Source organism: Scomber japonicus, chromosome 2, assembly GCF_027409825.1.
Source record: "Scomber japonicus isolate fScoJap1 chromosome 2, fScoJap1.pri, whole genome shotgun sequence".
In the NCBI taxonomy this organism is placed as follows: Eukaryota; Metazoa; Chordata; class Actinopteri; order Scombriformes; family Scombridae; genus Scomber; species Scomber japonicus.
In genome coordinates, this window is record NC_070579.1 from 14,202,293 (window position 1) to 14,216,255 (window position 13,963).

Genomic DNA, 13,963 nt, shown 5'->3' on the forward strand with positions numbered 1-13,963 from the left:
GTAAGTCCCTTCTTTTGATTACAGCGACTACAACTTGATTATATTTAAGAAAAAATGGTTTGAAATAAACACACATAGACGTCAGAAATATTTTTTAGGAATAATTTATTGCCAGTAGGAAAGCGTGAGCTTGTGGCAGTATTCAATAAAAACCTTAACAAGACCATAGCATTGCTCACACACACATAGACACCTGAAAAAGTCACGTGTCCATGGATAACTCTGCACTATAAATATATTGGGTCCCATTTTCTTGGTGGAAAAATAAAGAGGTTCCAAAGTCAAAATTTACAAACAAACAAATAAAAAAACAACAACACAAGAATATGCAGTCGTTCATTGAAGACCCTTTTTGAAATGAGCAGGAGACAATAAACTTTACGAGTACACTGTGTTCAGAAAAGCCACGCTCTTCTCTCTCTATTTTTAACGTTTCTTTTTTTTGGTGAATGTAAGCACAGTAAGGCTGATAATGTCACACCATTTAACTCTTTTTGTTGAAAATAAAAGCATAGAATATCTACAAAACCTAGTAAACTTTGAAATCAAAACTGTACATTAAAATTTACATTGAAAATGAGGACTTGTATAAAAACATTTTGCTTGATTTTATTTATAGAAACAAAGATGTTGTCGTGAAATACTCTTTTTTTTTTCATGATGATTTTCTTGTTGTACATTGAAATGTTGATCCTTCAGATAATCCACTTCCTGTGTGTATGATGACAATTATTTAAAGCAATGGCACCGCCGACTCAGAGCGGCAGGAGTTGGACTGAGCAGAGTGTAAAGATGCTACAGAGTTCCTTCTATAGCTTCTTGAGATCCTCTCAGCCGAATGGCCTTCACAACCAGTCTCAACAACCCCTGTGTTTTGACTCAATTCATTGTGTTTGTATGTGTGCGCATGTGTGTGTTTGTGTGTGAGTGTGTGTGTGTGTGTGGGTGTGGTGTTTTTTGTGTGTACACGTACTGTGCGTATTTCATGTGGGTGGTGTGTGAAGGGCTAACATAAGGTGTAGCTGTGGGTTCAGGCACTTTTGTTTGGATCCAGTGTCAGACTTCAGTGTGCTGTTGGGAGTCCAGCGCCGGGATGACCAGTCGCTCAAAATGGCCTTCATCGCCGCTCTCGTAGTCGCTTATCATCGCCTCGGACTCCTCGCAGCACGCCGACATGTCCGAGCAAGAAGCTGTGGACGTGTACAGAGACAAGGACATGTTGTCCAAAGCTGAGGAGTCAAAGTCCCGACTACAACCTAAAGGGTAGCCCCCTCTGTAGCCACTGGTGCCCAAGGTGGAAGCCGGGGTGGTGTTGGCTGAGGTGGATGTAGCACCTTGGCCCTCGGTGTCACCCCCGTCGCTTGGGTAGGAGTGCTGCGGCAGGTACTGGTTAAGGCTGTAGAGCTGGGGCAGGGCCGGGCGCTGGCGGACCCCGCCCGAGCCGCCTGGACTGGCCGGAGCCATGTCCAAGTCTCTGCCCAGGGGCCGCAGCGTGTCGCAGCGGTCACCATACTCTGGCAAAGGTGGTGGTGGCAGGTCATCGTTGGCGGGGAAGTCCTCCGGCGGCGGAGGGAAGTCGCTCTCAATGTCAAAGCCGCCGGGATAGTAGTCGGTGTCGATGGCACTCGGGTCACTGTACAAAGGGGCGGGCGACTCCACAACCTCATACTGTGGAAACTCCTGGATTCCAGGAAGTTGAACACTTGGCATCCAATCAGATGTGTCCCAGTGATATCCTGTCACATAGATAGAAGATAAGAAAATCCAAAGCACAAACGCTGACATTAGTATTCTGTACCACAGCTCAGTGCATCACAAACATTCACAAAATGCCTTCTTGTTAATGTTAAGAACCCACACCATGCAACAGTAACACAATACAACATCACACCAACACAATGAGTTGTTCATTAATAAACACTTTGTGAGAGAGACTTCTTTACACACTGCACACACATTCAGTAACATCAGGTAGAGATCATACTTAAAAGTATTTGAAAAAAGTAGGATTTTCATTCATTCATTTCATTTTTTTTTTAAAGTTACTTTTGACCATGTGATTCCATTCTTATCAGTACCCCCCCCCCCCCCCCCCACACACACACACAAAGACAATGACTGAGCATATTTCCAGTTAGTTAGAGAGCGAAACCTTTGATCACGTAATGCTCAGATTAACATTTCCTCTAATGTTGTCACAGCATCAAAGCCATGCATGGGAATGTTTTTGGGGTGATAAATATTCTTCACAGGCAGACATAACACCTTATAAGGCCACTGATGCATAAAGCACTCAGTGTCACGCCAGCTTTGCCTTACACAGGGGTTTAACACTCTCCTCATTAGATTTGGGTTAGTGGTTAAGACGAGTTAGAGGTTGGGAATGGGTGGTGGGGAGGGGAGAGGAGGGGGGGCAGGGAGAGGGAGAGGGAGGGAGGGTTTGGGGGAACACCAGTGAATATCAGGCTGCAGGCAATCAAAGATGAAAAAAGTCACCTCTTGGGTTCTTGAGATCATGAGCCAAAAAAGACTCTTTACATGAGGCAAGAAGGAGAAGGAGAAAGAGAGAAAGAACAAGTCACGTTAAAACCTGAGAGGGAAGGAACAATCGGCTGAGAACATGAATGAATGAAATGTGGACAATGAAATACTGAAAGACAAAATAATGATGGAGAGAGAGAGTGACAGGTTCATCAATGCACAACAGGTTTGCCATTTTCTTAAACAGACTTATTGAGGTGTGCAATCACAAGTTGGCAAAGATCAATAGTGACACTTGAGGGCACCACTTAAGCGCCTGTTTAATTTAGTATTTGCATATCTGTTTAATTAGCAGCTGAGTCTAAAACGGAGCATGTCAGAGTTTGATGAGGTGTGTCAGTGTAAGATAATGGCAGCTCTGCAACCTACACGTCACATCCCAAACACCAAACACCAAACACAACACTACTGTCAGATGGAAGCAATAAAATAGTACCTTCTCCTTCCACCGTGTCAACAACAGAGTTGACATGGTGGATTACAGTCACTATGGAGGCTTGTGAGAGGTAATGGGGAGGAGGGGGGGGTGGAAAAAAATCTAGCATTAGTACAAATGCTATACTTTAAAAAGAAAGAGAAAACCACATAATGGAATGTATGGTGGTATGGTGGTGCGACAGTGCCTACACAAGTGACACTTCCCCACAAACGTTGCTGTCTTTCTTTCTTTCTTTTTTTTTCTTTTGTGTCGACACTGAACGTCTGGGGGGGTTTCTCATGACTGGGCACAAGACAATGGTGGAAGGCGACACAGTGGGAGGGACTGAGGTAGGGGTCTGGTTTTGTTTGTGCAAGATAACAACAACAACAACAACATACTGAGATGCTACAGGGTGCCACTGACAGAACAGATGGAAGAATCAGTGAAATTCCCCGGAGATATAAATGCATTTCCGACCCTAACACAGAGAGAGGCCTGAAGACAAACTGAGGAACACCTGTTCACAAAATGTTCACTTTCTAATTCAATTTAGGATTCATTTTCAGTTTTAAGGGGTAGAAATGAAGGTTTTGATGACTCATGAGCAGCACAATACAAAAATAATATCTAAGTAATGGCTTTGATATGAAGGGATGAGAGAACATAAAATATGTTGTATACCCTTGTGATATGTTCCTTGATGTTTGCTTTAAACATCCGTTTGTTGCTACATTTTGAAGGAAGAAAAAAAAAAGAAGACAGACAAACAAAAAAGAAAAAAGGCATGCTTGTAAATGAACAAAAATAAAAATGCGGACGTCTGCTAATGTCGATGGATCAAACAGAACATAAGTGCTGTCTGAGTAAGTCATCAATTTTTTTTCTAAACTGAGAGCCGACTGAATAGAAAAAAGGGTCAGAATGCTTTTTTGGTATAATCCCAGGAGAATTACACAGTACAAGTTGTTGTGATTGCTTCCGTCTGCACCGGTAGCGACTGAGGACTTACAGGCCGGACCCCCTATTTAAAACCTTGTTCTGGATCTGTGGACTGATTTGATCCATATGGGAGCTGAAGCCCCGCAGCAAAAAGAAAGAGAAAAAAAAGAAGTGACCCAGAGCCAACATTGGGTCATCCATTCTGAGCATGCAAAGAGAGTGTGTTAGCATAAAAATCGACAAGGCTCTACAAGGCAAGTAACTGTTGCAAGACCCTGCAGGCTGATCACACAAGAAAAAAAACAATAAATCATCTCAAGTGCAAAATTACATCTGATACTGCATTTCTTAAATTGTACTGTATTGTTAGTTTTTCCTCTTTACAACGATAAATTCAACATGCTACAAGCATACCGTTATCATCACAGGACTCTGACTGGAAGGAGCTGAGGGAGTGGACCTCAGACATGCTGCCCCTGGTGTTGTAAGGGTGGCAGGCGCTGTCCTCAACAGGCTTCTTGGTCAGACACGGGTCCAAGTCCACCACTTTAGCTGAGGAGAAAGCACACACTGATTTGAGTGTATACACAAAAGAAAGACAGAAAAAAAGTCCAAAGTAGGGCTCAGCAATATGGTGGTGTATATTTATGGTGCTTAGAAATATCACAACATATTATTTATTTAGTATTTAGCACACAAATCACACACACAAAATCAAACATATGTTCTCTGAATTGTGCTTCACATCAGTGAAATCTAAAACAAAACCAAATTTTATAGAATGTGTTAACATTTTACAGGGTCCAAAATTTCCTTATAAATTTGTAGCAAGTTTCCTGGAAAGAACAACATAATTTTACAGAGAAAATAAAGACAAAGTTCTAATATTTACATTTATATATAGACTTTATGAGAAACTGTTGGTTTCCATAGGAATTTCCCTGAAAGAACTGTTCCACTTAAACCTTATATTATAACAAATATCATATTTTACATGCTCAGCTGACCTGCTCTACTAAAAAAGTCTGCAAGTTATGCTTGTAATCAATTAACTGACAGCGTACTGATACTTAATCTCTCTTTCCCTCTACATAGTATGAAATTACTTTTTTTTTCAGGAAACCTCCAAGGAAATTATTAAGAAATCATGGAACCATAAAATAAGTGGTTATGCAGAATTTCATAAAATGTCATCATAAACTGTCATGGTACGATTCCACTGAATGACACAGTCCTACACTACATAGTCTACAGAAACCCTGACAGGAGTATGAAATTATCACTGGGTCACTCAAACTAAAAGTTTGTGCAGCTACAGAAATGGGATATGCAATGAATAGTGTTAAATGCCATAATGCAGTAAATGCCACAGTAGTAGTAATTTGGAAGTCAGTGCAACTTACCATCATAATCATAGTCCCAGTTTGGCTTCTGGATGGAGTCACTATCTGAGACTGAGTTGGAAGGAGGGGGAGGGGGAAGATTGGGTGCTACGCTGCACACAGCCACCGTCTTGCGGTGGCCGTGGACAGAGTCCGGGTTGAAGGTGCTGAACTCCGGATGCTCCGGGATGGCTGAGCCCTCAAATGAATTCCTATCCAGGTTGTTCCGTGAGTCGCTTGGAATGCTGGGAGTGTAGGAGATGGGCCGCACAGGGACCTGAGGCGGGATGTCTGAGTAGATGTTTTTGTTGAGTTTGGCATCAAAATAAGGTCTCTGGAGGAAGGAGTGAGGCACGTTTGAACTTCCGGGGCGTTTGTCGTCATCGTTCCTTGACCTTCTGCGACACGCCTTCTTGCGGATGATGATGAAGAGGAGCACCAGGATAAAGATGCTGGATATAAAGACTACAATGCCAATCACCTCCTCCAGTCCGATGTTCCAGGAGGTGGAGACAAATTCATTGCGGACCTCGGCACGGAGGTCACACATCGGTCCACTGAAGCCCAGCGAGCAGTTACACTTGTAAGCTCCGTATGTGTTCTGGCACTGACCTCCGTTGGCACAGGGGTTCTTGATGCACTCATCGACATCACTCAGGCACCTGGACAGTACATGAAAATTTAGTGATGTGTGCTGGAGGGTGAAATGTTGTATATTACAAACTGCTGTTGCAAGACATCAGACTTGTCGAGTTGGTGATATTGAATAATTCAGTGAGTTTAGTACATGAATTTGAACTCAGAGCTGACATACCTGTCTCCCTGGAAGCCGGCTTCACACTCACATACTGGACCATCCAGACTGTCAATACACTTCCCACTGTTTTTACAGGGATTGTCTCTACAGTACGGTCCCAACTGGCACCTAAATTCAAAACAAATTTACATGAGCAACCCAAATCAGAATAAACTACTGCTGACTCAATGCTCTACTGTTTTTCTTGTGAAGGGTTTTTAATACCTTTGTCCGGAGTACTGCCCTCTGCACTGGCAGTAGAAATCATCTGCACGAGGTACACAAGTGCCTCCATACAGGCAGGGGTTGGAGGCACAAGGGCTGATGCCAATCTCACAGTGTGTACCCCTGAAAGAGCCGGGACACTTACAGAAGTAGCCTGTGAAATTCAGAGAGGAGGCATATGAAGACAATGTCTATGAGCGAGTGGTCATTCCTGAACTACTGTAAATTCAAATAGGCTAGCTGAACAAGGACAGAAAAAATGTACTACTAGCTTTAATGGTTCACTTGCTAAATTGGGGTAAACAACAATATGGTCATTATATGCTCAGAACACTGCTGCTCTTTTTTTTTTTTTTTCTTTTAATTAAGCTGATGTTACTGAAACATATCACATCCAGCAGATGTTTCACAAAAAAAGCATCCGGGGAAGGGCAAGGGATTCTGCCCCCTGAACTGCTGAGAGGTTTTTAATGTGAAACAGATGAGATGTGTCAAGTTTGCATTCGCAGCAAATTTAACACAGCAAAGGAACAGATCAGCAAACGGAGAGCTCTTAAAAAATTGATAACGTACACTCATGGAGCAGAGCAATTCAAACCTATAGTTTTTCTTTCATAGTTTTAAATAAAAGCCTGGTTCACCCGTTCAGTTGAGGTAAATTTACTGTTTGCAAGTAACAGAGAGGAAGCTAAAAATCATCTAAATCTCCCCCAGACCTTATATAAGTATGCTATAACAAAAGATATAAAAGTGAGCTAGAATTTCAAATCAAGCAGCTTCAGTAGGAATGAGTGAGTGCAATGAGCTGAGCAGGACGTAATGTACCTCCATTAGGCAGGGAGGTGCAGACCCCTCCGTTGATGCAGGGGTTGCTGGAACAACTCTCAGCAGGTGCGAGTGCACAGCCTGGAGACACGTCCACAATGTCCTCTAACACAGCGTGGGCCCTGTGAGCTTGGGTGTTGAGAGGCAGCTCTTGGCCATTCAGGGTGATGGCCTCCATGCATCCACGGAGCCCGTTGGTGACAGGTAGGCTACGTCCGTGGCGAGCGGAGGCAATCTGGCGTACGTGACCACCAAAGTAAATACTGTTGTCAAGGTTGAGGGTACGCAGAGTGCCCGGTGCTGTGCCTGAGGCGGCGTGCACTCGGTCCAGCACCAGCTTAGCGTAGTTGCCGTCCACCTCCAGCGAGACAGTGTGCCACTCCCCGTCGTTCACCTGAGCGCTGTGGACCGATACGAGGCCGGGGCCACTGCCACAGTCGAACTTGTACTGCAGACGACCGTTCACAATCTATTACAGAGACAGAAATAAGACATTAGGACATGACAAACATTCATAAATGAGTTTTCTGTTGCACCGGTGAATCTTAGTGAATTCATCGCATTGGTTCTGCTCTTTGTTTCCCTTCTTGATAAACACTCCACGAGATTAAAACTTGAGCAGAGAAATCTTCATCAGATTTTCAACACGCTGTTATAAATCAATGTCTGACACTGTCATAAATCATTCATTATAAGAAAAGTAACATCTGAATCCTTTTACTGGTGTACCATGAAATAACTTTGACTCTTATCTTGATAAATAGAATACACATTTTGTAAATACAAACACTGGCTTTACGAGAAAATCACAACACATTCTCTTTATTTGCTTAAATTGGAGATATTAAAAGCCTTACGTTGCATTCTGATAAACAATAACTGCCTTTTAGTCAGTCAGGTTTTAGTCTAAAGTCTGGCATGCAGACAGCTATTCCAGACGGACTCTAAAAGGAATGTGTGGAAAACTGCTTTCTGTCTCCCTCCCAGTACTAAAATAGCTCTTGTGTGTGAGTTTTTTCAACCCACCACCACATTCCCATAGTCCCTCATGTTCAAAATGGCTTTTTGAACCCTTCAGTGTAGTTGGTTGGAAGGTCTCACGGGTGGGCGGGTCAGCTGTGTGTTTATTAAGCCCTTCTGATAAGGAAATGTCGGGTAGCAACACAAAGACAGGCTAAGAGAAGCAGAGGGGCACTCAATCTAGACTTAATTATGATAAGCGAGGTTATCATCTGTTTTAAAGCAGATGGAGGGGGCAATGCACTGTTATGGCTCAGTAATAAGGCTGGACAAATACACACATACACACAAACAAACCTCAAGGATGCTGTAGTCTGTTCCTTTAGCATACATGACTGTCGCGTGGCTGGAGAAGGTCCTGAGCCTTAGAGACAGCTTCATCAACTCCTTGTTCTCATTCTCCATCAGATGGTATTTCACATAGCCGTTGCCGCTGAACGTCAGCGAGTGGCCATCTGACATGACGTAACAGACATGTATTAAGAAACACACATTCAGGGAATCAAGCAGTCCACGTCATCTTTACATTATCTTCATCAGAGGAAATTAGACAGATAAGATAACTGACAACAAAGATAAAAGAAAGTAGGTGGTCTTACCGGAACATTTGCCCTTTTTACCCTCTGGACACACACAACTGTACACAGTATCTCGAGGATCTGCCACACACTCCATACCCTCCGGACATGGGTTGTTCTCACACAAGTTGTTCAGCACAGGACATCTGCCACCTAGGTATGAACATACTTCCACTCAGGAGGGGGAGCTTCTAACAGAAAATGTGTGTAAATAAGAGTACGAGGTGTAGCGGAGGTCTACCTTCACACTGGCAGGTTGCAGTTCTCTGATGCCGCGGGGTGACGAAGCTGAGGCGAGCCGTGCTGTAAGTGGACATCGACGTCTTATCCAGGGAGATGACCTCGTCGCAGAAGTGTAACGGGCAGTCCAGCCCCGCGCACAGCTTCTGCACCACCCGCACGATCCGGACCCCCGTCATCTCCTCGATCACAGCGGCAGACGAGTTCAGCTTACGGAAGACAACCTGCAAATTGGAACATGAATGTGAAAAAGATGTAGGGATTAGTGCTGTAAGAAAAGGGTCAATGAATCAATAGGAAGACTGGCAGAGACTTTGAGAATCATTGTTAATTGGACAAAAGTTATTTGGAGATGTTAATCGAGCTCTGTGTTGAAACTGTGTTGGGCATTTGTTGTGTTTTATCATTATCTAAAATGCATATTAATTGATAATGTAAATATTTGTTAATTACAACCCTGAAGGGGATTAATAAACATGAGTAAAACATTTAGCTTTTCTACTCGGGGCTGCAACTAATGATTATTCTGCTGATTAGAAAAATACAAAAGATGCTTGTTATATTTTTCCACAGCCCCTTGTACTGTCTCACCAACAGTACAAAACCAAAATATATTCAATTTGCTACCTTGTGTGACAATAAAAGCATCAAATCCTCACATCTGAGAAGTTGGAACCAGTAAATGTTAGGCATTAGAAGTTTAAAAAAGATGAAAAAGAGACCAAAATGATGATTATCACAAAAGCTGCAGATACACTTTCTGTCAAACCACAGGAGGAGAATGAAGCTACACTGCCTAAAAAGAGATGTTGTTCCCACCCTGACTCTCCCTCCCTTCCAGCCTACACCCATCATAAATTCCCATTTGATCCTTTCATCCTCTCATCATTCCAGTAAACTAATTTACATATATTTAAGTGGGATGGTCTTATTTTGTGAAAGTGTACTTTTGGATGATCTTACTTCCTGAGATTGGTAGGGGCTGCCAGACCTCTCCAGAGTCAACAGGACATCCAGATCTCCTTGCTCCGAAGGTTGCAGGCTCACTAACTGGACCTCACTCCTCCTCACTCCAGCAATGTTTCTCAGTGCTCGCTGGAAGTTGCGCCAGTAGTCCCCGATAAACTCTTCCGGAGCAATGTTTGCAAAGCGCACTGCGATGGAGTTATCCAGGGCCTGACGAGGTACTTGACGCACATGCACGGTGACATCAGCGGCTGTGGTGAAGCGTCCGTCGGTCACCGTCACGTTGAGAGGGTAGTGGCCCACGTCGAGCGGTCGAAGGGCGATAACTTTACCGTCGGAGGCTGAAACCGAAAACAAGTCGCTGCTCTCGTCTGTGGAAGAGGAGGAGGATGAAGAAGATGGGGCGAGGCTGTAGGTTAGAGTGTCATAGATGTCTTGGTCAGTGGCGTGGATTTTGCCCAGGACACCTCCAGGGTATTCATCGCCAGCGGTGGAGATAAAAATGTCCAGCGGAAGAATCGCAGGAGGGTATACGCTCTCCTCGATTACACGTACGCTGACGAAGGCGGTGGAAAAGAGCTGAGGTTTGCCGCTGTCTGACACCTAAACGTGAGAAAAGAGAAGAGACAGATTGATTAAAAAAACACACTTGTGAGGAGACAATGTGGCTTGGTGAATCTAGATATGCAAGAATTATTTTTCAACAGCAGAGGGCAATCAAGCACTTTCACTGTTAACATCCATAAGCTGGCAGCATCTACAAACTTTAGATGCACTAGATTTTAAAGCCATCAAAACATCTACAAATCATCTGTTTTAACATTCACATATGCACACAGATGGTCATCAGTTCTGTAAGAAGAAAAAAAATCTGATGACTCAAATCTGAGTGTGCATCTCGTGTGTAACAAGACATAGCACTTACATTTCATATCCCATCTGCCAACTCATTTTTTTCCTGTTCTTTCCTCTATGGTGACACATCAACATCAACACCCGGCAACAAACATAATTGTGCCAACTTAAAGCTTTATGCTTCTCAGCAGCTTTATTGTATGTCTCTTTCTATTCAAGATTCTTATGGACGATTGTTTGCAAAGACAAAAGATATATTTAGAATGCTTTTATAAAGTTTAAAGGATGGAGATGAAGAGTCAAACAGTGACTAACTGAGGAAAGGGAAAAAAAAGAGAAAGCAAGTGAGTGAGCAGGACAGAGAAAAGGTACAGAAAGGGAAAGAGGGAAGACAAATAGATCACATTGTTGTGGCTTGACAGTTAAATCAATACAACCTCTCAACTCTGGTTTCTTCTCTGTGCTGTGACTCACCTGTGCTTGAAGTAGGTAGTGTTCTTTACTCTTCCTATTCAGCGCCCCCACGGCCACTAAAGCGCCCTGCTGATTGATGTGGAAAGCGCTGTCCTCGTTCCCATCCACGATGGCAAAGGTGAAAGGTGGGCCATTGTGGGAAGCATCCCGATCGGTTACAGTGAGTTGGAGAACACTTGTGCCTTTTGGTCGATTTTCCTGTGGGATACAAGAGAGTATGTGCGGTGAGAGGAGGTGGCTCTCCTAATGCTCTTCAGCTCGGTGATGCTGAGCTATTGATGTTTGTATAACCATTGAATTTGGCTTGCTGACTTAGACAGTTCACGTCATCATGATCATGTTAAGCTTTGTGACAAAAACTCGACAATTTCCATAACTGAGTCCTTCAAAGACTTAGGGACAGCTACATATGAGTACAGCTTCTCCTACTTTAATTAATCTAGTGCTGCTGTATGTCAGTTGTCCAACAGCTGGTCCAGTGTCACAACTCAGCCTCTGATGCATTCAAGTATAAAGGGCTATGTCAGTTTCACAGTAGAGAGTTTGTCTTTTGTATTTTATGGCCCTGGATGAACTTCAGATGTTTCCCTTTTGTTGACTCTTTTAAGGCATCACTTTAAACTCGCCTTTATTCTCTAGTGTAAAAAACAAAAAACATTTGATTTTCTTGGTGGTATGTAGAGCATATGCCCTGTATTGTTTCTAGCATTGCCCTTCATTGTTCTGTTGGAGCGTGATTCTGTGTTTTACTTTGATTAAGGCTCCATGGTAAGTAAAATAAAGCCAGTCAGGCCTTTTTTCAAAGGCAAAACAATGTTCAATTCTGAAGTGCTTCATCTGTGCACAATGTGTACTGTGCCTCGCAGTGTCTCTTAAATTACTTTTTCAGGTTTATAACCACAGACAGGGAAACTGGAAACGCATCATCTTCTCTCCTCCCCTTTGAATCCTTATTTCTCTTTTATTGCATCCCCCAAACTCTTATTTGTCTCATTTTTACACATTTTCCCTCACTCCAATGAGCCATCCATTACCAACTTAGTATCTTGCATTTCACCCACTTTCCATCACTCCTGCCTACCATTTCTTATCTCCATTCTTATACTTAAGATGCAGCCTCTGTTTTTCAATTCCCTGATCCCTCCTCCCCCCTCCCCTCTTTTTTATCCCCTCTCCATACCTCTGTTCTTGCTCCACCCTTCCACTTGCTTCTTGACATTCTGGTCACACAGTCTCCCATTATTTCTCCCTGTTAATCCCCTTCTCTCTGTCCACTGCCATTCCCCATGCTCCCTCCCCCTATCTTTCTTCTTTTCCACTATTGTCTTCCTCTCCGCCTCTCATCAGCTTTTTACACTGACCCCTTTCCCCCCTCTCACCTGGATGATGAGGCTGTAGTTGGCCTGGGAGAAAAGGGGTGGGTTGTCATTGACGTCTGAGATGTCAATGTTGATCATGGCGCTGCTGGAAAGAGGGGGCACCCCGTTGTCTGAAGCAACCACTGTCAGAGTGTACCCTGATGCCTGAGAAAAAGAGAGAGAGACAGATAATTACCATACATGGTGAAAGCTGCTTTTGTAAGCAATAATGCAGCGGAGATCGGTAAACAAGCTTCCCTATTAGGCCTGACATGACTCTGATTGGATTCTGCATAGAGTGCAATTAGTTACTCAGTGGATTAAACTCTATGTGTACAGTCAGCATTGTATCTGCTGTTTCTCTTACTCTCTCTCTGTCCAGCTGGCGAGCAACCCTGAGCTCTCCTCTGACTGGATCGATGGTGAAGGGGCTGCCTTGGTTACCATCCACGATGGAGTAACGCACGTGATCGTAAGATGGCCCATCAGCATCCTCTGCCACGACCTTTAAATCAATCAAACAACATTTAAAACAACAATCCATGAAGAGAGCTTTAAATGACAATTATGTGACACATTCACTTGGCATATGCAATATTAATATATATGTTACAGTAGTGGCCATGGAAACCTGTCTATTCATTAAGAGTGATGGGGTGCTAGAGGAGAAATGAGAAATGAATGAGAAAGTGTGTCCAAACTTTTGACTGGTACTGTAGATTTAAACTTTTTTTTTTCTCACTAACTTAGATTGGGGCGGGACTCAGCTGGAAAATTGTGATGTCATGTATTTCCATCCACCAATCAGAATTAGCAATATTTGAATTTAAATCTGATGACAGTTAAGAGGTTTTTTTTGGCCACAAATTGGACAAACTCACACTTACATGATCCTGATGAAGTTTTCAAGTGTTTAAATCTTAATAAATAATAACAAACATTTTTAAATCTCATATCTAATTGTTGTTTTGAATATTTATCATTAAAGAGAACCCAAGATTTCAAGGGCTTTAAAGGTTTCAAAGCCCTATTCAGTATCATACAGATGCATACAACTTATTCTTCTGTGCAGCCTCCTATAACACACACACACACACACACACACACACACACACATGAGCCACCAACCGGTGCATATTGAAAGGGATCCCCGGGGAAATCAGCAGACAGTGAAGATTTACAAGTATGAGACAATGGCAGGTATTAAAATCTAATTTTCTGATGGATAATTTATATTCAGGTACATTAGACACACCGATAAAAGGCCATAAGCAGGGGTATTTTATTAGAGGAGAGGGGGAGAGGTGGGCAGGAATAGATGGAGTGAAAATTTTACATGAAAA

At 43.0% G+C, this 13,963-nt stretch overlaps 1 protein-coding gene across 2 annotated transcripts in view; it reads right to left on the reverse strand.

The window, feature by feature from the left end:
• Window positions 1-170: 170 nt before the first annotated feature.
• fat1a (FAT atypical cadherin 1a) overlaps window positions 171-13,963 on the reverse strand; it is a 70,497-nt gene continuing 56,704 nt past the window's right edge. The window contains exons 16-29 of one of the 2 annotated variants that reach the window (XM_053341447.1): window positions 12,988-13,125; window positions 12,642-12,785; window positions 11,263-11,460; window positions 9,931-10,536; window positions 8,969-9,191; window positions 8,749-8,880; window positions 8,447-8,604; window positions 7,130-7,598; window positions 6,305-6,458; window positions 6,098-6,208; window positions 5,305-5,945; window positions 4,316-4,453; window positions 2,497-2,532; window positions 171-1,736 (exon numbers count right to left, since the gene is read on the reverse strand). In XM_053341447.1, the coding sequence (XP_053197422.1) occupies window positions 1,057-1,736; window positions 2,497-2,532; window positions 4,316-4,453; window positions 5,305-5,945; window positions 6,098-6,208; window positions 6,305-6,458; window positions 7,130-7,598; window positions 8,447-8,604; window positions 8,749-8,880; window positions 8,969-9,191; window positions 9,931-10,536; window positions 11,263-11,460; window positions 12,642-12,785; window positions 12,988-13,125 (3,828 nt within the window). In that variant the 3' untranslated portion in view covers window positions 171-1,056. The remainder of the gene's footprint in view (window positions 1,737-2,496; window positions 2,533-4,315; window positions 4,454-5,304; window positions 5,946-6,097; window positions 6,209-6,304; window positions 6,459-7,129; window positions 7,599-8,446; window positions 8,605-8,748; window positions 8,881-8,968; window positions 9,192-9,930; window positions 10,537-11,262; window positions 11,461-12,641; window positions 12,786-12,987; window positions 13,126-13,963) is intronic. The other variant, XM_053341439.1, reaches the window with a different exon arrangement.